This window comes from Geotrypetes seraphini, chromosome 7 (genome assembly GCF_902459505.1).
Source record: "Geotrypetes seraphini chromosome 7, aGeoSer1.1, whole genome shotgun sequence".
NCBI classification, from domain to species: Eukaryota; Metazoa; Chordata; class Amphibia; order Gymnophiona; family Dermophiidae; genus Geotrypetes; species Geotrypetes seraphini.
Window position 1 is genome coordinate 184,852,226 of NC_047090.1, and position 23,909 is coordinate 184,876,134.

At 40.4% G+C, this 23,909-nt stretch overlaps 1 protein-coding gene across 4 annotated transcripts in view; it reads left to right on the plus strand.

Annotated features, from left to right (window-relative positions):
- SEL1L (SEL1L adaptor subunit of ERAD E3 ubiquitin ligase) overlaps window positions 1-23,909 on the plus strand; it is a 117,189-nt gene that overhangs the window by 56,001 nt on the left and 37,279 nt on the right. For all 4 annotated transcript variants that reach the window (XM_033951805.1, XM_033951802.1, XM_033951804.1 and 1 more), the window contains exons 9-13: window positions 1,020-1,101; window positions 9,924-10,078; window positions 15,685-15,741; window positions 20,042-20,110; window positions 22,266-22,343. In XM_033951805.1, the coding sequence (XP_033807696.1) occupies window positions 1,020-1,101; window positions 9,924-10,078; window positions 15,685-15,741; window positions 20,042-20,110; window positions 22,266-22,343 (441 nt within the window). The remainder of the gene's footprint in view (window positions 1-1,019; window positions 1,102-9,923; window positions 10,079-15,684; window positions 15,742-20,041; window positions 20,111-22,265; window positions 22,344-23,909) is intronic.

Here is a 23,909-nt window from a genome sequence, read left to right on the forward strand (position 1 = left end):
AGTTTAGTGTATTGTCCACAGAAAGGAATGGGACTTGTATACCCTTTTTTGTGGTTCCACATTCAAAGTGTTAATTTCTGAAGATGAAGAGAAATATTGTGGATTGCGACATTTCATTAACATAAAATTAAGTTATGAAGGAAGTGACTATGAGGAAAAGCTCCATGTTTATGAAATAGATTACCTAAGAATCTATGGAATGGGCAATGTTTCTTTACAAAAAAAAAAAAAATTCCTTAAACTAGGCTTTATAACCTTCCCCCCCTTTTTTTTTTAAATTTTTTTAATAGGCCTGATAAATTTTATTCTGGGTTATTTTTTCCTGAATTGTGGACATAAGATTTTTGTCTTTGTTGTATGATAAGCATCATGTTCTTAGTATCATCCACAGTAAACTCTTTATGGCTCAGAGCAGAACAGAATATTGTCAGATTGAGCATAAACAGCTTTCATAAAGTGGTATCGTACATATTTTGCTTTTTATTCACTCGTATAACTTTAAAAAAAAAATACTTTCCAAATCGGCATAGTTCAGTAAAATTCTTCATATTGTACTATGGGAGATTTTGTTTTGAAAGTGTTTAAGATTTTGGGTCAGTGCCTGCACACGAACATATTGGGGAAATCACAGATGTAAAGTACAATGGAAGCTTCACCATATAGTTCCTCAAACACTAGCACGATAAGCACAAACCCAAGTGGAACTTAGACAAGAAAAATAATGAAGTAAAAAAAAAAAAAAGTTATGTAAATTGTTTCTCCTGGAGATAAGCAGTGAAATCTTTGATAGCTTGGGTATAGAGATGGGCTGTTCATGAGCCGTGTTTGAGATGCAGTGAAGTTGTCCACTGATATGTTTTGAGAGCTTCTATACCACTACTAATGACGGGGGAGTCAATGCTGGGCTTCTGTAAAGATGTTAATGCTACATGAGCTTTGATAGAGATGTTGCCAAACAGAGTTACAAAGAGCTTATGCGAGGTAATACAATACAATCCATCCTTTGTGTTTGCTCTCAGGGATATCGATACTGGGCTGGAATCGGAGTCCTCCAGAGCTGCGAATCTGCTCTTACGCATTATCGTCTTGTGGCAAATCAAGGTACAATATTTTACCTTCCACCATACATGCACGTAATGCATCTCCTAATTGATAACAACGTTTTTTTAAGCAAAAGCCATATACCATTGCATGTTTACAGCTTAATGTGATGCAGTCATAGTTGAAATGTATTGAATTATTAACAAACGTGTCTAACATATAAAGAATTACTTAACACCTCAGATGGTGCTTGCCTTGACACTTTTTCCATCAGGTAAGTGTTACTTGAGTTCTTTGAACCCATTGTCATGTTAAGACATGCTTACACAGTAGCTTATTGGGATTTACTGAAATTAGAGAATGACACGGGGACAGAATTTGTCCCCGCCCCTGGGGGAAACTATCCCATGTCATTCTCAACCTCAGTTGTCCTACACCAGCATTCTTCAGTGCAAGGCTTAAGGGTCGGTGGCTGGGCCCATTCATACTCGGATTCCTCCCGCTCTCCTTAAAGAATGACATGGGGATGGCTTCCCACAGTTAACCACGGGGATGGGGGACAAATTCTGTCCCCATGCCATTCTCTAGAGAACTTTTACTCATTGACAAGTCAAGTCAGAGTCCTGGAATTCATGTGCCATTACTGAATGTTCTTTATTGTGAAGACACTAATGGTGCTAATATTGACCCTTGTTCGAATTATATTTTTTATTTATTCATTTTTCTATACCGTTCTCCCAGGAGAGCTCTGAACGTTATTCAGGTACTCGAGCATTTTTCCCTGTCTGACCTGGCGGCCTCACAATCTATCTAATGTACTTAGGGTAATGGGAGGATTAAGTGACCTGCCTAAGGTCACAGGGAGCAGCATGGGTTTTGAACCCACAACCCCAGGGTGCTGAGGCTGTAGCTTTAACCACTGTGTCACTCTCCCCCAGGAAAGTAGGTTTATACTTGTGGAACATAATCTCCTGGAGAATGTATATCCTAGCGATTTAGAACAGCGAGCTTGAAAATAGGGGAAGCCAGGCTGCAATTCCCACTAATCCCTAATGCTTCTTTTGACATAGAGCAATTGCTTCACCCTCCTTTGCCTGAGGAACAAAACTTGGATTTTATGTCCCCTTAGACAGAGAACTATCCACTCTGCCTGATTTGCTCAAAGTGAGTTGCATAGGTCTGATCCATTAAATCTAAAAATCCAGCGGACCATTCTTCAGCCTCCATGTTTACTGCATTCAGTGCCAGCATCATGTGTACAGGTAGCTTTATGTGCATATAGCAGTGCTAAATGTACCTATTGATCAGTGACTACTGATACTGCAGCTAAACGGATAAATTCTGGTACCCACCTGACCCCCCCCCCCTTGTCTAACCTGGCCCTTAATTATACCGATAATATCTGGCTGTTTAGCTATTTAAGGGGTCCTTTTACTAAATAAATAAGCTATAGGGATATAAGAGGGACTTGTATACTGCTTTTTTTTTTTGTAGTTACACAACCACATTCAAAAGCAATTTACATACTCAAGCATTTTTCCTGTCCCAGTGGGCTCACAATCTATCTAATGTACCTGGGGTAATGGGGGGATTAAGTGACTTGCCCAGGGTCACATGAAGCAGCGTGGGTTTGAACCCACAACCTCAGGGTGATGAGGCTGCGCCGTGTGAGTCTTTCCCACACTTTGAGGCCATTTTTACCACAGCCGTATAAACCCCAATCTTTTTTTAAATTTAATGGCCATGTGCTAAAGTCATTAGTACGCGGCCTTTTTTTAATTTTTTTATTATTACTGTGGAAGCACTTATTGACATCTCTTTTGTAGGCAGTAATGGTTCCTGCATTTATAAAGAGTTGTGCAGTTGATAATACTGCCTTTCTGTGGTACAACTATGGTGGTTTACACATATGTAGATATTTTCTCTGTTGGGCTCGCAATCCTGAGTTTTGTTGCCAGGAAAATGGAGAGTTAAGTGACTTGCCCAGAGTCACAAGGAACTGCAGCAGGAATTGAACCCAGGATTTCGGTCCACCTCACTAGCCATTAGGTGGCTACTTCTCCATTTGCTTAACACCCACACTCCACCCCTGATATGCCCCCTAAAAAAAATTAAATTCCCAGAAACTAGCATATAGACATTCTTGAATTATCATGCTATAATGCATCCCACAATACTCCACGTTTTGCTGTTAAGCAAGCGTTAGCACCTAATGCAGCTTAGTTAATGGACCTCTAAATGACCCATGGTTATCCAGATAATTTTTGAAGATATTCAGATAGATGAATCCACCTGATACTCTACAGTTTGGGTAACATTCTTTCTTATTTGAAAGGAATCGGATGCATTGTATGTTCATATGTCAGCACTGCTCATTGAGACTGAAAGAACAGAGGATAAGAACATGGTCATGCTTCTGGTAGTATAGCCATGCAGCAAAAAATGAGAAAGGCAAGGGTGAAGCCACTCTTTGGGAATGATGCTACTCTTTGGGTTTTGGCCAGGTATTAGGGACCTGGATTGGTCACCATGAGAACGAGCTACTTGGCTTGATGGACCAGGTACTGTAGCATTGCAGCAAAAAATGTTGTGATCTGACAAAACTAAAACAGAGCAGAGTGTGTGGCACAGTAGTTAGAGCTACAGCCTCGGCACCCTGAGGTTGTGGGTTTAAATCCCATGCTGCTCCTTGTATCCCTGGGCAAGTCACTTAATCCCCCATTGTCCTAGGTATGTTAGTGTGAGCCCACCAGGACAGATAGGGAAAAATGCTTGAGTACCTGAATGTAAACCACATAGGGCTAAGCCCACTGATCAAGTCCTGACCACTTAGCGACCCCTATGACCCAATTTTCCTCTGTCCCAATTCACTAACCTGTGTCCCTGATCATCCTCCAATCTGTGCATGCAAATGAGGGGGAACTGCGATTCACTAAACAAATCTGGATCACCGACTGGGCTGGCCGATCAACAAAAGAAGCGACTGCTGAGGACCAGTCACTCATTGCTCTCTGCCTGGATTCTTCTGCTCTCTGCCCCGAAACTATTCTGCCACCCCGACTCTGCTGCCTTTCCACGCACTGCGAGCCTGTGGTTTTAACCCATGGGTTTAAAGCAAGTTAAAACCATGGACTCGTGAAGAAAAAGAAGTTTAAAAAAAAAAGGTCGCTGCTCTGTAAGCATGCACAGATGGTCTGCGCATGTGTGGGGAGCTATTCAGCGATCCCTGCAGTCGGTTAAGGGTGTGATTCTCAGCATCCTCATTTGCATGAGGACGAGTTATAAATCAGCCCCCCCGGATCGGATCGGTAGTTCTGTTCAGTGAATCTAGGCCTTAGACTATAAGTGGTATATAAGTACTAAAATAAATAAATCTTTGCATACTTAACACAGCAGCTTCCCCAGACGCCACCATATTTACTGTGAATGATAACGGCATGTCGTGGAAATGTTTCTCATTGGCATGGTTAGATCAGTGATCTCAAACTCGCAGCCCGTCAGGTACTATTTTGAGGCCCTTGGTATGTTTATCATAATCACAAAAGTAAAATAGGTTTCTTGATCATATGTCTCTTTAGCTATAAAATACATTATTATTATTAAGACTTAGCCAAAAGGAAGATTTATAAACTATAAAGTTTTACTTAATGCAAAATTGTAATTTCTTTAAGACATTAACTATTTTTTTTTTTCTGAGGTCCTCCAAGTACCTACAAATCCAAACTGTGGCCCAGCAAAGGGTTTGAGTTTGAGACCACTGGATTAGAGCATTTGTCAGGATAGAAGGGTTAGTGAATGCAGATTGCAGAAAAGTCCCATTATATAAACCTGAAACGGGGATAGAAGTTCACCTTTTACATGCCAGTGACCAGACAAATTCACAGTTCAAACTATAGTGGAATGGCTAAGGATGAAAAAGTACTAGAGCTTGAGAGGGACTAATCAGAGCTCCAGCTGTCGTTCAGAATTGACGATTACAATCTATCAACACTCCCTAAGGAACTTTATAGAGCTCAGACAGATTTTGTAAAGAATGGTCTATCTAGGTATGCAAAATTGGTGAAGACCTATCCCAAACAACCGATAGTTATAAACTAAACTAAAACTTAGTTTTATAGACAGAGTCATCAAGCAAGAGGAGCTCGACTCAGTTTACAATAATGTAAACCAAAATACTTAAATTTGACAAGAAAAAGTAGACTGAAATAGTTAATTTCCAAAATGTTTAGCAAACAAAAGTTTTCAGAACTTTCCAGAATAAAGCAAAAGAACCTAAACCTCTTGATGTAAGCGGTAAAGCATTCCAGAATTCAGTTAATTTAAAAGCAAAAGAGAACTAAATCTCTTAAAGGTTCTGTTTTTACCACAGAGAGGGAAATGTAAGTTTTAATTTGAGAACTTCTGGCAAGATGAGATTTATGAACATTCCAGTCTAAAGGAATCAAAGTGGCAAAAATGCCAAATAGGATCTTAAATGCAATCCAAATGCACTTAAATTGAATTCTGAGATACACTGGAAGCCAATGTAATTCCTTGAGCAGAGAGGGGTTACGTGATCAAATTTACTCTTACCAAAGATAAGTTTAGCTGCAGTGTTCTGTATTAATTGAAGTCTCTGCAGACTGATCTTTAAAAAGACCCAATTTCACTGAATTGCAGTAATCCAGCCTTGACAAAATGATTGATTGAACCAATACAGAGAAGTGTTCTTGGTGGGGGAAAAAGTGCTCTCACTCTTCTTGGAGCATGGAGGCTGAAAAAAACACTTTAATAAGCAATGGTTGGTCCTTAAGTGTAAGTGAAGAATCCATAATACCTAGTATTAATGAGGAAAACTCAATTTTCAAAGATTCTCTCGAGTCTAAGATCACAGCAGAAGGGAGAGAATCTAACTTTGGGCCAAGCCATAAAAGCGTGGAGGGGCATAATCGAAAGGGACGTCTAAGTCCGTTTACGTCCAACTTGCAAGTTGTCCAAAGCTTAAGACACATTTTCGAAAAATACGTCCAAATTTTTTTTTCGTTTATAAAATCGTCTAATTGGACGATCAGATCAGCAGGACGTATAAGTCGCTAAAATGTCCCAAGTCCAGAATGCCTAGAACAAGTCCTGTTGGACGTGGTAGGGGTTTACAAATTGATGGACTGCACACCCAAACATGCCACTTAAATAGTGGAGTACCTTACAGGGCACTGCTGTGAACTTCACAAAAAGGGTGCCATGCCTTCTCACTACAGCTCCTTTATATGTTACGGTGAGCCCCCCAAACCACCTCCAGAATCCCCCAGACCCACTTATCTACCACCCCAATAGCCCTTATGGCTACAGGAGCCACTTATATGCCAGTAAAAAAGGTTTTTGGGGGTGTATAGGGGAGTGCACATGTTTCAGTATCAGTGCAGTGATTACAGGGGCTTATGGGCATGGGTCCCTAACCCACCCCCAAGACGACTTAAGCTTCCTCTGTGCTGGACGACTAGGCTTTCCTATACCAGGCGGCCAGGTGATGATCTGGAGGCTGAATTTTAAAGTTGTGATTAATATTTTTATTGGGGGGGGTCGGTGATCACTGGTGCAGTGTGTGGGGGTCAGTTTTATGTGTTTGCAGTGCTTATCTGGTGACTTTAGGTGGGTTTTTGTGATTGAGACCATGTTTTACGTGGTCTAAGTCACAATGTCCAAGTTCCGTCGATCATGGGCTGTATAACTTTCGGTTATACATGCTGTACGATTAAGTTTAAGCCGGCTCACGTCCCGCCCAACTCCCGCCCTCGACACTCCTCCTGAAACGCCCCGCTTAGCTTTGGTTGTTTAGCGGCACTATGAAGGCCTATGTCATTTAGAAATACGTCCAAAACCCGTTTTTAATATCGGCACTTGGACGTATTTGGGAAATTTTTGTCCAAGTGCCGACTTAGGCCGGTTTTTGGACGTTTTTCTCTTTCGATTATGAGCCCCTTAGTCTTTGCAACATTTAATTTCATCTGGACCATTGTCGCCCATGACTGAAGTTTAGTAATACAATGGTTAATATTGGGTATCAAATTATCGAGATGTGGATCAACTTGAAGTAATATGAAGATATCATCAGCATTTGGGTCCTCCCAGAACTCATGGATAAGCTACCAGATTGATTATGGTTGGAATGGCAACTCATGTTTCCCATTAGACTTCGTCATCTTCTCAGTATTAAAATGCCTAGAATACGGAAAAACAACAGATTATTAATGGACACATGCAAAACTTTAAGATATATTAATAATGTAACTCCTCTTCCAATTCAAAAATCTACATATCAAAGTATATGGCTAAACTCCAGGATCCAGATAGGCGGTTTTAAGATTGTCTGGAAGGATTGGATTAAAGCAGGTATACGAACTTTAAATTATGTTATATTTAATGGTAAACTGCTGGATTTTTCACAGTTGCAACTTAAATTTGGTCTTGATAAAAAAACAAAGTTATAAGTGGTTGCAGCTGAAGCAGGCTATTAGTCAATTTAGCTTGGATTTCTTATGCTTTCAGGCAGACTTTCTGGGTCACCAGGCCGCACAGTGGTACAAATTATTATCTGACTATTTAAATAAGAAACCAAACACTGGACTTAGAGATATTTGGAGCATTGAGATTAAGCATCAAATTAATGCATCTCAATGGACGATGAGATGTACAATGTCTGCGTCTGAGGCAAACATGGTTTTTCCTGTTGCATAGAGCACTCTGGACCCCTGTTCGTTTACAAAAATTGGATTGCTCTAAGTCTAATAGATGTTGGCATTGTCATCTCGAAGCTGGAACTTTAGATCATTTATTGTTTTATTGTCCATTCATTAAGAATTTTTGGCAGTCTATTTGGGATCAAATAAATTGCTTGTTAGAAAATCATGTAGCATTGTCTTATGACACAATTTATTTGGCATGTCTATAAGAGCTAAATGTCAAATATCTGCTAATAACAAGCTTTTGATGATATTGACAGGAGTTGCCATCCAACAAATAACATAATTGGAAGGATTGTAAAAGACTGAATTATTATTTCTGGTGGAATTCAGTTTGTCAGGTGTATAAAATGGAAAGAGCGTTGGCAGTTCAAAAAGGTTACTTTAATAAATTTAAGGATGTGTGGGGACCATTATTAAATTATTATAATGATTAATTTACACTTTTCCTAATTTTACTACGCATGTGGAAGGGGGTTGGGGGGATTTTTGGATTTCTATTAATATATGAATGATATAATATTATATTCATGTGGGATATTTATTTTTGTTGTACATGAATTGGGAGGGGGGTGGGGGTTATATCTTTTGTGGATTTTCAAGTGATGTTGTATTCTAATTGTTTGATATTTACTGTACACTTGATGTAAATTATAAAATGAATAAAGAATTAAAAAAAAAAAAGAAAGAGATACCAGCATATGTTAATAAAGTTTCTCAGGTATTCAAAATCATAATGTTTCAATGAACTCATGTTGATGTTAAATAAGATTGGAGACATGGAGAGCCCTGGGGGACACCACAAAAGGCTCTCCACAATTTTGAATTGGAACCTTTCATATTGATTGAATAAGAGCGGGAAGATAGAAATTTGTCAAACCAGTCTAGAACAATTTGATCAAGGCCGATTTCTGAAAGCAGGTAATGCAGAATATTGTGATTAACTACATCAAAAGCTGCAGAGAGATCGAACTGAAGTAAGATAGCGTGCTTCTTATTAGACTGTAGCTGTTGAATCTTAGAAAGAAGTGAAACCAGAAGAGTTTCTGTACTGAAATTTGGGCGGAACCCATGCTAAAAAGGCAGAAGAATAGAAAATTTCTCCAGATAACTTGAGAGTTGGGTGGCAACAATTGTTTCCATAAGTTTAGTTAAGAGAGGTATATTAGCAATCGGTCAATAGTGAGAGGTAACAGTTGGATTGAGATCTGATTTTTTTTTTTTTTTTTTTTTTTTTTTTTTTTCAGAAGGTGAGTAAGACTTATACCCATATCATGCCAAAAAAATTCTGTTTCCAAAGCGTAATTTAATAAGTCAGCCAATTGATTGCCTGGGTTGGAATATTGGCAAAAAGATAAGAGGGAAAAGGATCAAGAATACATTTATATCTTATCAATTTTGCACAAAGTTTTGGGACTTGAGACTCAGATACTGAGTCAAATGAATACCAGAAGCAATCAGCTGGCGTCAACATAGAATTATCCTTAGAATCCCTTATGTGCTTTCTCTAAGTATTTAACTGAAGCCCATCCAATAGCTCACCTTAAGTTTTAGTTTTTTGATGTATTCTTTGGATCCCCACACACCCATTTTTCCTCTGAAAGATGTGGAATATATGTTCATGTATAGAAAAAAAAACCTCCATTTGAAGGCATGCATTTCTTTTGCAATGGCAGGTGTCCATTTCTTTATTCACAGTATGGACTCAACTGTGCCAAAAAATCAGAGCAGATAAAATGTCGAACTAAGTGCTATTCTATAAATGATGCACATAGAATAGCATTTGGCAGGAGGATTTGCACCCAGTGAAAACTTGGTGCAAATTCTCATGCCTGAATTATACACTGCTTGTAAATTCCAGGAATGCCCCTCCCATGGCATTGCCCCTTTTGGCTATGCTTTGATCCCAGCGACTAAAAATGTACTATTTTAATCCCAAGTAGTGCTGATAATTGGTTGTTGGTGCCCAATTATTGGCACTAATTAACTCATTGATTTAAATTGCATGTGGAAATTGGGCACGTTCCCAAATTTCCACATGCAGTTTTTAGAATTAAAACACATATGACCTTGGGAATCCAAAATTGACTTTCGAGTCCAGTGCAGAACAAGGCATTGTGAATTTGCTGTCAGAAAATGCTTAATATTCTGTTCTCCCTGCAGTTGCCAGTGATATATCCCTTACCGGAGGAACTGTTATTCAAAGAATTCGTCTAGCAGATGAACTAGAGAATCCAGGTGTGAGTGGAGGCATGCTGGAGGAAGATTTGATTCAGTATTACCAGTTTCTTGCTGAGAAAGGTGATGTACAAGCACAGGTAAAGTCCTTTCTAACCTATTTTAAACAGCTATCTGAGAGCTGGTCTTAACAAGAGCACATGAAAATATGGTCATGATTTGTGTTCCTTGCTTATCCAATAGTTTTTTTTTAAACATTAAGACTGAGTTTGATAAGGCAAATTTCTCCTTTGCATTCAAGGCTACTGTTGATACCTTACTATTTTGTTGTGCTGAAATCACTTAAGCAACATTTTGCTTGCACAGAGATTGTTTTTTTTATTACCAACTAATGGACCCTGTATGTACACGGGCTGTATCAGGGACTAGAGCAAGAGTTCATCAACATTTATGGAATTTCACAGTTCAAATGTACCTTCAGACGGCTACACGGTGTTCTTGACTACTTATTCTTTCCTATGACTTTTGTCACCGACAGTCCCCCACTGCTCTTGTAACACTGCTGGCCATTCTTGTCTCCATACAATACTGAGAGCACTTTTTTTCTGTTTCTCTTTGAGAAGTTTGTTCTTCATCAATCAGATGTGCAGATTCAAATTAGCAGACAACTGGCCAGATTTGAGTCACTACTGGAAACCTCTAACAAAATCTCAAGAACACTTCAAAAAGGCTAAGGCAGGGGTGCCCACTTTTTGGCTTGCAAGCTACTTGTAAATGACCAAGTCAAAATGATCTACCAACAATAAAATTTAAGAAAACACAAAGTACGCAGAGAAAACATTAATTATAATTTATATTCAGGGGTTTTTACAAAGAGGTCAAGGTAGATTACTTTAAAATGTGTAATGTCAGCTCAGTAACAACTGTACAAAAATAGACAAATATACCCCCTCCCTTTTTACTAAACCACGATAACGTTTTTTAGCGCAAGGAGCTGCGTGAGTGCCCCTCATACGCTTGCTGTGCTAAAAAGCCACTATTGCGGTTTAGTAAAAGGGAGCCATAGTGCAAAATATAGACAGCAGCTATAAATTCTCAAAACGGACACATTTTGATCACTAAATTGAAAATAAAATAATTTTTCCTACCTCTTTGTTTGGTGATTTCATGAGTCTCTAGTTACACTTCCTTCTGATTGTGCATCCAATAGTCTCTTCTTTCTGCCTCCTGCATGCTTCCTCTCCTCCAGACTGCATTCCATTCCCCAACCAACATCTCTCTCTGTCCCTCCAACTTTTTTTCCTCTCTCCCTGCCTGCCCCCTGCCATCCGATATACTCCATTCCGTCTCCCAACTTTTTCTTCCGGTCTCCCTTCCCCCCTCCCCTTTCTCTCTCTCCCTGCCCTTTTTCTTTCTGTCTTTATATCTTTCTCTCTCCCTGCTTCCCCTGACGTCAATTCTGATGTCGGAGAGGAAGTTCCGGGCCAGCCACAATTGGAACTTCCTCTCCAATGTTAGAATTGACTGGGTGGGGAAGGCTTGTAGTTCCGGCGCTTGTGCAGTGGCTGCATGTGCCTGGCTTGGGTGGACACCCCTGGGCTAAGGCATGCAGCCTATCCAGGGGCATACAACAGACCAAACACTATTGGATTCCCTGATGCTAATACAAGCCTCTGTTTTTCCCTCTCTGACGATAACTGGAACTCAAGTTCTGGAAAACTTGGTCAATACAGTAATTCGTTTGGATTTATTACGTTTGATATACTGCTTGCACATGAGTATTAAGCAGTTTATAATATTACTATATTAAGCAGAAGGTTACAATGAAAGAGAGCTAAGGATAAAATTTCTCAAGTCATCAGATGATAGAAGAAAAAAAGGCAGTGAACAATAAGGATGCAAATAGAGAAAGTGAGAAAGGGGGTGCAGGGAGAAAGCAAGTGGGAAACAAGAATACAATTTTAGTAAGAAATAGGCATGGCTGCTGTTGAAAAGCGTTTGCTCGTGGACTGTGAACAAATCCAATACCTCCCACAGCTAGTGTGTAGGGCTGTGGCATAGTTTACTAAACACTGTCAGACAACATGCCCTGACTAAGTCGCATTCTGTCAGTATGAAGCCACAGAGTCCATGAGCATACCTGGTGGAGCAGGAACCTGGGGCGGAGTACCCCTTCCAGCTGGAGCACCCACTCCAGGTAGCTCGGGGGTGCTGGCGCAGTCACGGGTGTGCAGTCCTCCTGCGCACGGCCATCGGCTCTGCTGCTCCCCCCACCCTAGAACAGGAAGTTGACATCAGAGGGAGCGAGGGCCGGCAGAGCCGACAGCCATGCAGAGGTGGACCACTGACACGCAACTGTTTCAGCACCCCCCAAGTCCCTGCATTGAAAGTGTGCACATACTTCGCATAGTCTTAGGGCAGCCAGTAGGAAATGTTACTTGTGAAAATGTCATAAATGTGTGATAGTTTTCCTCCCCTGAGCTAAACATGCCTGTGAGAACATATCCTAGCAGTCCAACTTCTAGTACACTTGCTATCAAAGCCTTATTTTAACCAAGACTGAGGTGAATCAGTTTTTTCTTCTATCCAGCAACTAATAGTCTCTGAATTCAAGAGCCTGGGTTATGCAAAGAGGATCCTTTAGCTGTGGGGGAATGATGAGTACAGAGGATTCCAGGAGTAAAGTGTGAACTTGGAGGGTGGGTGGTTCTCTGGTATGACAGCAGGAGAGAGGAACTGAGCAGAAGTATTCAGGCCCCCCTTTTAAAAAAAAAAAAATCTGCCTATCATAGTATCTGTATGGTGGTGTTTGCTTGTTTCTCTGAAAGCAGTGGTTGCGATGAAACTGGATCTTGGATTTACATTTCCCTGGTTTATGCTTAATATATTTGTTTCTTACTACGAGGGGTGTTCAATAATTTAGCTACCTCAGTAGGAAAAAAGAGTTTGCATACACTTTATCCACTTTTCCTACAATGACTTTAACCCCTTTGAAAATACAATACAATACAATATAGTTTTTATTTGTATATCATAATACCTCTTCAAGGTTCACAGTGGTTCACAAACAGTTAAATATCTAATATTAGGTGCTTAGAAAACTTCCCTAACTGTCCAGTGGGCTCACCATCTGATTAAAGCACCTGCATAAACAATTGCTTACAAACTGGCGATATAAAAAGACCAACATTCATACTTTAAACCCCTTAAGGATTAAAAAGAAAAGAATTCTGTTTGACCTTCAAACTAGGACGTCCCAACTTCACTTGAAAACTGTTGTCCACAGAGATTTCTTCAAAACTCGGAACAGAAAATAATCCAAAGGAGTCCGGTCAGGACTGGAGAGCGGATGGTTCAGTTACTGAACCCACATTCTCGGATGGCAGCCTGTGGTTGTCATGACATGTGCACCAGCACATTATATTGAAAAAGCAGCACACCTGTTGTGAGTTTTCCTTGATTGACTCCTGCAAAGTGATCATCGTTTTGGCATTATACTCTCCCAAATTATGGTTGTCTTCTGTGACATGAACTCCAGAAGCAAAAGTCTATCATTCCAGAAGACAGTTGCATTACATTACATTACTGGCTTATATTCCGCCTGTACCTTGCAGTTCTAAGCGGATTACATCAAAAAGATAACTGGACATTTCCAGGAAGAGAAATACAATTAAAAAAGTTGGACCTAGTACAACAAAAAAGATAGCTGGACTTTTCCAGTAAGAGGAATACAATTAAAGGCGTAAGGTCTAAAACAATTTTAATGTGAGGATTCTAAGAGGGGGTGAGAGGGGAAAAGGAAGGGGTTAGGACGTTTGGGTGAATTTCTTGAATAGTAGGGTCTTGATTTTTTTGCGGAAAGCCTTGAGGTCAGTTGAAGCTGTCAGTAGGTTGGTGATGGTGGGATCCAATTTAGCTGCATCTGTTGCTAGTAAGTTGTCATACATCTTTTTGCGTTTAGTTCCTTTAAAAGTGGGGTAGGAGAAAGGGGTCCTCTGTCTGGTTGAGAGGTTCCTGTTTAGACGGTTGTTTAGGTGGGTGGGTGCCGTTCCGTTTAATGTTTTGAATAACATACAGTATAGTTTGAATTGGATGCGGGCTTGTATTGGAAGCCAGTGTGAGTCTAGGAAGGCTTTGGTGATGTGGTCAAATTTTCCAAGGGAATAGATCATTCTGAGGGCAGTGTTCTGCACGGTCTGTAGTTGTTTTATTAGGTAGGTGGGACAGGAAAGGTAGAGGATATTGCAATAATCCAATAGACTTAGGACTAGGTATTGGACTATGAGTCTGAATTGTTCTTTTTCGAAGAATTTTCTGATTTTGCGAAGGTTGCGCATGGTGAAGAATGCTTTTTGTGTGATTTTGTTGATATGCACCTGAAGAGTGCAACCTCTGTCTACTGTTACTCCAAGGAGTTTGAGAGTGGGTTGTATGGGATATTTGGTGGTTTTTATTTCTAGTTCAGTTATAGAAGGGGTTTTGTCCTTTTCAAGTTTTATCTGGGTTGAGCTTTGTCCTTTTAGTTTTATCTGGGTTGAGCTTCAGTTTTTGTTCTGTCATCCATTTTTCCACTATTTCTAGAGTTTTTTCCAGGATGTCTGATGTGGTGGGGTCTTGTGTGTCAAAGGGGAGGAGTATGGTGATATCGTCTGCATAACTGAATGAAGTTACTTGCGTGATTTTTCTGTCTTGAACATTTTTGTGGTGGGGGATAACTTGTGTTTCCACTGTGTTGACTCCAATTTGGACTCGGGATCTTTGTGATAGACCCAAGTCTCATCTCCAATCGCCAAACAAAGAAAAAAATCATTTGGTCTTCTCAGAGCATCTCCACTCCCCACAGCACTGGAGACCCTTGGCTTTCTGACCTAGTATCAGCATTCTTGGAAACAATCTTGCGCTAACCTTAGGCATTCCCAACTTTTCATGAATTATTTTTCAAACTACCTGCTGAGATGCCCATTTCTTCAGCTATTCAGAAAACCTTAATTTGTCTGACAAAACTAAATCCTAGACCAGGGGTGTCCAACCTTTTGGCTTCCCTGGGCTGCATTGGCCCCAAAAAATGTTTCTGGGGCAGCACAAACGTGCAAACGCTGCAGCAAGACAGAGGAGGGAGCCGGCAAGAAGGTAAACACTCGGGGGGCGGCAGAGGAAAACACTGCATCACCCTCGAGCGGGGCCACACAAAATATTTCACGGGGCCACATGCAGTCCTTGGGCCGCAGGCTGGACACTCCTGTCCTAGACGTTCTTGCACATTTCTGTGGCAGTTGCTTCCAAAGTGTGAGGGTCCTTTCCAATGGACTATCTACCCCACTTAAACTGCTTGCTTCAAAATTTTACTTTGTAGGATGATAGGGCAGACTCGCCATAAACTGCTGTCATGCATTCATTCCAGTTGGTCAAAAATAAACAATTTTAGTGATGAATCTATCAAACAAATTTTGATCGTTGTAACAAATGAACTATTGTCATCAATTCCTAACATTCACTTTTTCTATACATCTCTATTAATAATCCTTTTATTCCCTCTCTGAGCAATCAAACTTGTGGTGGGCATATCGTAACTGCAGACATCGGTCTTCAGAACCTCTTTATCATATATATCATTTCAAGTTCCTGTCTTGTATATTTTTATAATCATTTATGTCTACCACCTCCTACCATTCCCTCAACTCCTGTGAATGCTGTTATTCCTGTTGCAGATGAAACATGGTTACATGCTTAGTCTTCTTTCTTTCAGGTTGGTCTTGGGCAGCTACATTTGCATGGGGGTCGAGGTGTAGAACAGAACCACCAGGTAAACAGACCTTTCTTTGTAACTGAAGGGATAGATCATAGAGAATAAGAAACAAACAAGGCATCCCCACAGACCTTTATAGCTAAAAGGATGTGTGGTCTTCAGTCTGGTCCTGTTCCTACTCAATGCACAGACTTGTTGTGTGGTCATGAAGCAGACATTTTATCTCCTAAAGAAAAATGGCAGCAAAGTTGATCAAAATACAGACTGCTTGCAGTTCATGTCTTTTATTTGAGCAAGGCTTGTTGACTCAGTTTTCTCAATCTGTCCAGTCAGGCCTTTGAGTGCCTGGCTCTCTTCACCTAATTCCTCAACCATGTGTAGATGAACTACTGAGTAGGTTACAGCTGATCTTTGAACCTTTAGGGTGTGGACCTCTGTTCACCCAAGATAGTTCTGATGTATTAAACTTATTGGACCTGATATATTAAAAAAAAAAGAAAAAAAGAAGCAGAACTCCTAAGTTAGAATTCTAAATTTGATTGTACTATTTGTCGGCCAAACTTAGGAGTGAAGTTTTTAGCTGAAAATTCATCTTAATTTAGAAGCTTAAGGGGGTCTTTGTTTCTGAATTTAGGCCTCCATTTATTTGCTTAGATTTATGAACCTTGTGCTGAAGATTGGTGCTAAGCTCTTTTTTTCCCTGCCCTAGAGCCACTCCTATTGCTACCCACTAAATTTAGGAACTCGGTGAAATTTTGAGTATTAAGTTATGCCCTAGCATGGAAGAAGGAAGAGATTTTCTTTTTGGGAGGGGGTTTGAGGCACATGGAGGGGTTATATACAGTGGTGTGTGTGTGTGTATGCACATTTCTGTGGCAGTTGCTTCCAAAGGTCTTCTAGTGTGAGGGTCCTCTCCAATGGACTCTCTACCCCACTTAAACTGCTTGATTCAAAATTTTACACACATAAGAGATTTGCAAATAATGGAAGTGATAGGCATGCAAATCTGCTCCATGCCTATTCACTAGGGCTAGCCTGAAAACCCAATTGGCCTGGTGGTCCTCCAGGACAGGGTTGGGAACCACTGCTCTAGATAACTTTCATAGAGCCCAATTTATGAACACAGCTCTCAATATCAAGCTCATTGTATTTCAGTTGAGGATTTGAAATTGGATCTCTGCAGGTAAATTTGTGAGTTTTAGACTTTCCCAGTACTTCATGGCAGTGCTCTGTACTGGGATGCAAATGGTTTTTTTCCAGAATCTCTCTCTCAAACTCCCTAAGTTGACAGAAAAGGGGATAATGGTCAGGCAGCATTGAAGTCCCCTCCTCTTCTTGTACTGACCCCCAGTAGCCACATAACTGAGTTCTGGAGATCTCCAGCTGAGAACTCTCATTGTGGTGGCTGGGCAGAATTAAAAGGATATAGGCACAGACATTAATACCAGCTCTGTGACTGCTGAAAGTAGAGGCCTGATTCTATGGGGCCACCTAGTGATACCTAACTAAAATCAACGCACAACCTAAATTGTTTTAGTTGGCTTAATTAGTCTGGTAATTGTCACACCATATTTTTTTTTTTTTTTTTTTAATTACAGTAACTTCAATCAATTAAGGGTTCCAAGCGGTGCTTAAAAATGCCTTAAGATGAGGCGCCTACCTGAAAAGTAGGCATAGTTGGAGCAGAGAATAGGTGTGGTTAGCTTAGGCATCTGTTAGACACCAGTATATTAGGCCAGGAAAACCCTGGCCTATTATACCAATGCTTAGCAATGCTTAAGCAACACTAACGGGGCTGGCGTTAGGGGGGAGCAAACAGGGCAATTGCCCTGGGTCCCATGGCTCGGGAGGGCCTCTGTGAACAGGTATGTCTTCCCCCTTCTATCAGCACCAGTCTGATGCTGTCCTTACCTTCTATTGCTGACAAATCCATTTTTGCTGCAGGAGGTTTCCAACTGCAGTAGCCAATCTGAACAGCTGCCTACGGCTCCCTTCCCTTCTTTTCTTTGCCCTGGTCCTTCCAGGCAGAAACCGGAAGTTGCGTCATTCGGGATGGACCACAGCAGGAGGGGAGCCATAAACAGCGCTTCAGATTGGCTGCCGCAGCTGAAAATCCCCTGCAGCAAAAATGGATTTTTCAGCAATGGAAGATAAAAGCAACATCAGACCGGCGTGGATAGGAGGAGGAAGACATGAAGGTCAGGAAATCCCCATTACTAGCTGTAATTTTTTTTTTTTTTTTTTTTTAAGTAGAAAGGGGGACTGGGGGAGGGAGTTAAAAGAAGTGACAGACTGAGTATGGGAGTAGGCAAAGGGGAAGAGCTTATGGGACTGGAAACAGGAGGAGGGAGGGAGGAAGGAAGGAGGAAGGGGGGGAGTAAGAGAGATGGTGTGCAGTGATCTGAAAGGAGAGAAGAGAAACAGAAGTTGGATGGGGGATGGGGTGGGGTGGAGTACAGGAAGGGGAAAGATACTTGGAGAGGCTTGTTGGGAAGAGAAAGGGAGAGAGAGTGGACCTGGGGATGGAAAAAAGGGAGAGAGAGAAAAATGTTAGGCTTGGAAGGGAGAGAGAGATGCAATATCTTTCCCTCCAGTCCATTTTTTCAGCATTAAGGGGGACGAGAAGAACACAACAATAGAAAAGAGAGGGAGCAAAATGTTGGACCCTGGGGAAAGAGGAAAAGTTCAACCCATGAGAAAGGGAAAAAAATCAATGTGTTGGGAGACAGGCATAGTGAGGGAAATGGAGCAAGAGAGGAGAAAAAAATGGACACTGGAAAGAGAATTAGTAAAAGATAGCCAAAAAGCAGACAGAGAAACTGGGACCAAGATGATGGAAAAACAAAATGTCCAGACACCAAGATAGAAAAGTGTGTTTTACTTTGAATGTATTAACTGGAATATGTTATCTTTGGGATATGTGCATCACAAATATTTTTTATTGTAGTCGGTGATATAGCCATGCAGCTGATTGTGGGGTGGGGCTGGAGCCCAAAATGGGTGGATGGGCACCAAATTTTCTCCCCGCTTGAATGCAAAATTTAAATGCTTGAGCTGGTGCAGATCCCCAAATCCTGGCAACTGAAGAGCTCTTCCTCCAGTCTGGCAACCAGAAGTCTCCAAACTTTGCAGCTAGTGGCAGTATCCTCAAGCTGCCAATTTTTTCATGCATACATGAGAGCCAAGCGGAAGGGGGGGGGAAAGAAGGCGGTGGCTCTGTAATACTGCTGCCAGCTACAGAACTTTAAAAGTTCTGGTCACTGGACATGAGGAGGGGAAGGATGTGGTCATCAGCTGGTGAGGCTTGGAGATCTCCACCAGCCACAGCAAGGGAGATGTTCATTTTGAGAAGGCCTAAGCTCAAAGTGGGAGGCCCAGCCCCTTCTTATGGTTATGCCAGATTGTGTTCAGTACAAAATGAAGTACTTGTAGAGTTAATTTTTGAGGTTTCCAGTTCAGATTTGGTATTCATATTTCTATTTCTAATTTGTGATCCCTTGTTCTGTAATTGGTGAAGGTCTGTTTATTTTTGTGTGAAGAAGTCATTTAAAGATGGGTGGGGAAATTGGGAGACGGATAAGTAGAAGAGGGGCCCCCTCCTTAATTTCTGTCCCGGACCCCTTTATGACTAAAACCGGCCCTGACCACTAAGTGTGATTCCGTAAGCGGTGCCTAGCAGTTGATTGACAACCATGCCATCCGGTGTCTATAGTTAGACGCTGTTTATAGAATCAAGCCCTAGGTACCTATTTTCCTTTATAAAATATGCTTCAGATAAGAGCTGCATTGAATTCTTTTTCTAGAATTATCCTCTAGATGTCTTACATCAGTAAGAGTCAACCAGCAGGAATCGGTGTGTTGCAGCAAGGGGCAGGGGAATGGGAGCATGGTGGGGGAAGCATGCAGGGAATTGTATGGAAGTTATTTCCAATCCCTCTGTGTCTTTTGTTTACTCTCTCAAGCACAAAGACCTAAGGGGAGAATTGTTTAATCATGTATTTCTGTGCTGCAGAAGCTGGAATTGCAGCTCTCAAATACATTAAGCCATATTTTGAAGGGGAGGAGTTTCTCCTCTGGAATCCTGGTCCACTTTTTAATTTGTATTTTTACTGTCCGTCTCCCCCTCCCCAACATAGACACACTCCAAATTTGGTCCCATTCTGTTAAATATTTAGAGAGGAGTTTTATCCCCACGTGGACAAAAGTTCCTGATCACTTATATACATTTATTTCCAGTGCATGTTGAGTTAGAAAGAATGCTTAACTTCTTCTAACATAGTTCAAATTGTTGACTTATAGAAAATTAGTTCTACAGTTAATGTTAATGTGGGTTTTTCCTCTCTTCCACCCCCCCCAGAGAGCTTTTGAATACTTCAATCAAGCAGCTGATGCAGGAAATCCTCATGCAATGGCCTTTCTGGGAAAGGTAGGGTATCCAAAGGGGGTAGCGTTCCGCTCAGATGTGGGAATTTGTGTAAGGGGTTTACATTAACTTGAAGGGTGTTGGGGAAAGTCAACCTGGATTATCACAGTACGTTGGAATCATGTTACTGCTTTCCTACATCATGCAGACAAGCAAAAACAAGGGGAACCAGGGCATCACTTAGGAAATGGGCTTGGGCTAGGAACAAAGAGAAGCAAGAGGTGACCTTGGTGCTCAATCTTTTTCATTCAAGACCCGACACATACGTGTTTCGGCCGTATGACCTGCCTCAGGGTCTTATCCTCAGTGAGAAGCACTTTGTTTTCAAATCTCCTCTTAACACTGAAACAATCTAAATGTAAATAAACGAATGGTGCTTTGAGAGCAATGCTGAATCTCCACTAAACAGTGGAGATTTGAAAACAAAGTGCTCCTCGCTGAGGATAACACCCCTGAGGCAGGCCATATGGCCAAAACACGTACGTGTTGGGTCTTGAATGAATAAAAAGATTGAGCACCAAGGTCGCCTCTTGGCTTCTCTGTTCTACCCTGAGAAGGTAGAATCTCCTGTTTGTTTGTGTGTATTGCATTACTTGGGCTAGGAACACACACATTGGTATTTATTTGCATTCATTTATCCACAAATGTCTCCTACAAGAGTGGAAATGGTTGTATACCAGAAACAAGATAGTTTATAGTATTCTTTACCTACTGTTCATTTCAAATTGGGTCATTTTCTGTCACACAGCAGAAAACTAATTTCTACGTGAAAGCAACGTCATTGGATAATGGAATAGGGAAGGAAGATGGAATCCAACAATGGGATAATGTAGATTTTATCACATGTAAATACAGTCTGTGTTTCAACTGCCTGCCTCAGGGGTCACAAACCAATTCTTGCAGCTTAATCTCATGCCAATGAAAGGTATAAAATATGAATCCTCATAAGGAGACTGGTAATTGGTCTAAGATGACCTAATTAGACTTCTTGTGCCAATACAGGAAAGCATGTGGCACAGTTAAAGCTCAAGCCTCATCCCCTTGAGGTTGTGGGCTCAAACCCACGCTGCTCCTTGTGACCCTGGGCAAGTCGCTTAATCCTCCCATTGCCCCAGATACATTAGATGGATTGTGAGCCCATCGGGACAGACAGGGAAAAATGCTTGCGTACCTCAAATTCATGTAAATCGTTCTGAGCTCCCCTGGGAAAAAGGTATAGAAAATTGAATGAATGAATAAATTACTGGTCCCCTTATGAGGATTCATATTTTATGCCCTTCATCAGCATGAGATTAAGCTGTAGGAATTGGTTTGTGACCCCTGAGACAGGCAGTTGAAACAGACTGTCTATTTACATGTGATAAAATCTACATTATCCCATTGTTGGATTCTAGGTGGAAGTCCATCTTCCTTCCCTATGCCATTATCCACTGACATATATATCAGTAAGAAGATCTTATGTGGGTTTATCTTAATACACTCACAGACCTCAGTGATACCATCTGTATGCCATTAAACTTTAGATCATACAGACACAATCGGTATCCCTAATCGTCATCGGTCTCATAATTATTCTGCAATACTTTTTAGATATTTCTTAATTATTTTCAATAAATATATTTAAATAATGAAGTACTCATCTTATCTCATACGACGTGGGTGGAGGTAAGCACTCCAACGTAGTCCTACGTTTCGCCCATACGGGCTGTATCAAGGAAATCCCCCTTAAAGTGCTTACCCCCACCCACGTAGTATGAGATAAGATGAGTACTTTATTATTTAAATATATTTATTGAAAAGAATTAAGAAATATCTAAAAAGTATTGCAGAATAATTATGAGACCGATGACGATTAGGGATACCGATTGTGTCTGTATGATCTAAAGTTTAGTGGCATACAGATGGTATCACTGAGGTCTGTGAGTGTATTAAGATAAACCACATAAGATCTTCTTACTGATATATATGCTGGTTGACTCGAAGGAAGATCAAAAATCAATAGAGTCAGTGGTTAGGTTGTATTATCCACTGACATCATTTTAGGAGGTAACCTTTTTTGAAGTTTGAACAGGCTTAGATGAGACTGAAACTAGCCAGTAATGCACAAAAATGAAGATGGCAGCTTTTCAAGCTTCTGCTTCTAACCTTTTTTTGGCAGATGTACTCGGAGGGAAGTGACACTATCCCCCAAAGCAATGAGACAGCCCTTAAGTACTTTAAGAAAGCTGCTGATATGGTAAGTGTCTATATATAGAAGCAGCTTGATGTGTTCAGTCTTATTTGGCTTACAGTGCTAAAGAGAGCATTAAGCTAACCTTTACATTTGTGTCCTGAAAATCTGTGCACAGCACCCAAGTGCACCAGGGCAGCATACCTGAAAAAAATATTCAGAGAACAAGTGGTTTGAGTTCTTTCTAATACCACAGTTTGTCACTGTGCCCCTCAGCAACAGACAAACACTAACTGGCTAATATTTATTTAGGAAAATATACTGCGATTTTGAAAAAAATTTGGCTCATAACAGATTACTGAAAGTAATATTGATGCAGTACATAAAAACACAAACCAAAAAATCATGGAAACTCCTGTGTACTCTGAGATAAAACCAATAAAAATAAGGACAATAAAGCAAAAATTAAATATAATCCATAATTCTGATTTAACAAATGTCAGAGATTCTTCTCATTTCTTTGCCGCCTTCATTGCCACCTCAACTACAATTCAGGAATGAGAGAGCTAGACTATTGAATCCAAAAGGTGGTGGAGCTTTATATTTCATATTTGAAGAGATGGGCTGAATTGGTAGTGAGACTTGCCACAGATCAACCAGTTGATCATGTAAGAGGCCCTATACTGGCCTTGGCACATCCTGTATTTCAAGAGGCCAAAGACAATCCAGTTTTGAAATTCAGCTGCTTCTTGGTTAAGAAATATCTTCATGTGGATGTGTTTTGAGGAGGGGAATGGTTTATTGTTTATTGTTTAATTAGTTTTTTGATTAAACGCTTTATCGATTCTGCAAAGCGTTGTACAAAGCATTAGATAAAATAACATTTCAACAAACATAAATTACAATAAAACATACTTTTAAAAAAAAATCTTTAAGACGAACTATTACACATACTAGGTTATTAAGGACGAACGAACAAAAGACACACTAAGGAAAAAGGGAAGAAATACAATCGCTATAGTAAATGAGAGAAACATTAAGGGTAAGCACGAAAGGGCAGGAATTAATTGAAAAAGGAAGACTAAAATAACTTTAGTTAAAATCAGCTTTAAAAAAAAAAAATGAAAAAGAATGATAAAATTTTAGTTAAAAGCATCTTTAAAAAGGAAACATTTTAAGTTGCTTTTGAATGTTTTTAAAGTATTTTCCGTTTTTAGATACAGTGGGAGAGCGTTCCAAATCGTAGGAGCTGTTACGGAGAAAATAGAGGTTCGACGTGTGCCAATTATTTTTAAGGAAGGAATGACTAGATTAGACTGGGATATAGATCTCAAAGATCTCGGTGGGTCATAAGGAATTAATACTCTATCTATGAAAGCTGGGGAATTAGTCTGCATAGTTTTAAAAGTCAAAAGGGCTATCTTATAAGTTATCCTATGTGAGATTGGTAACCAGTGGGCGTTTTTTAACAGAGGGGTAACATGGTCATACTTATTTGCTCTGAAAATTATCTTGATGGCCGTATTTTGAATTAGCTGCAGACGTTTCAAATCTTTATGATAAATGCCTTTTAAAAGCGAATTGCAATAATCTATTTTTGAAATTATGAGTGAATGAATCAAAATGTTAAGA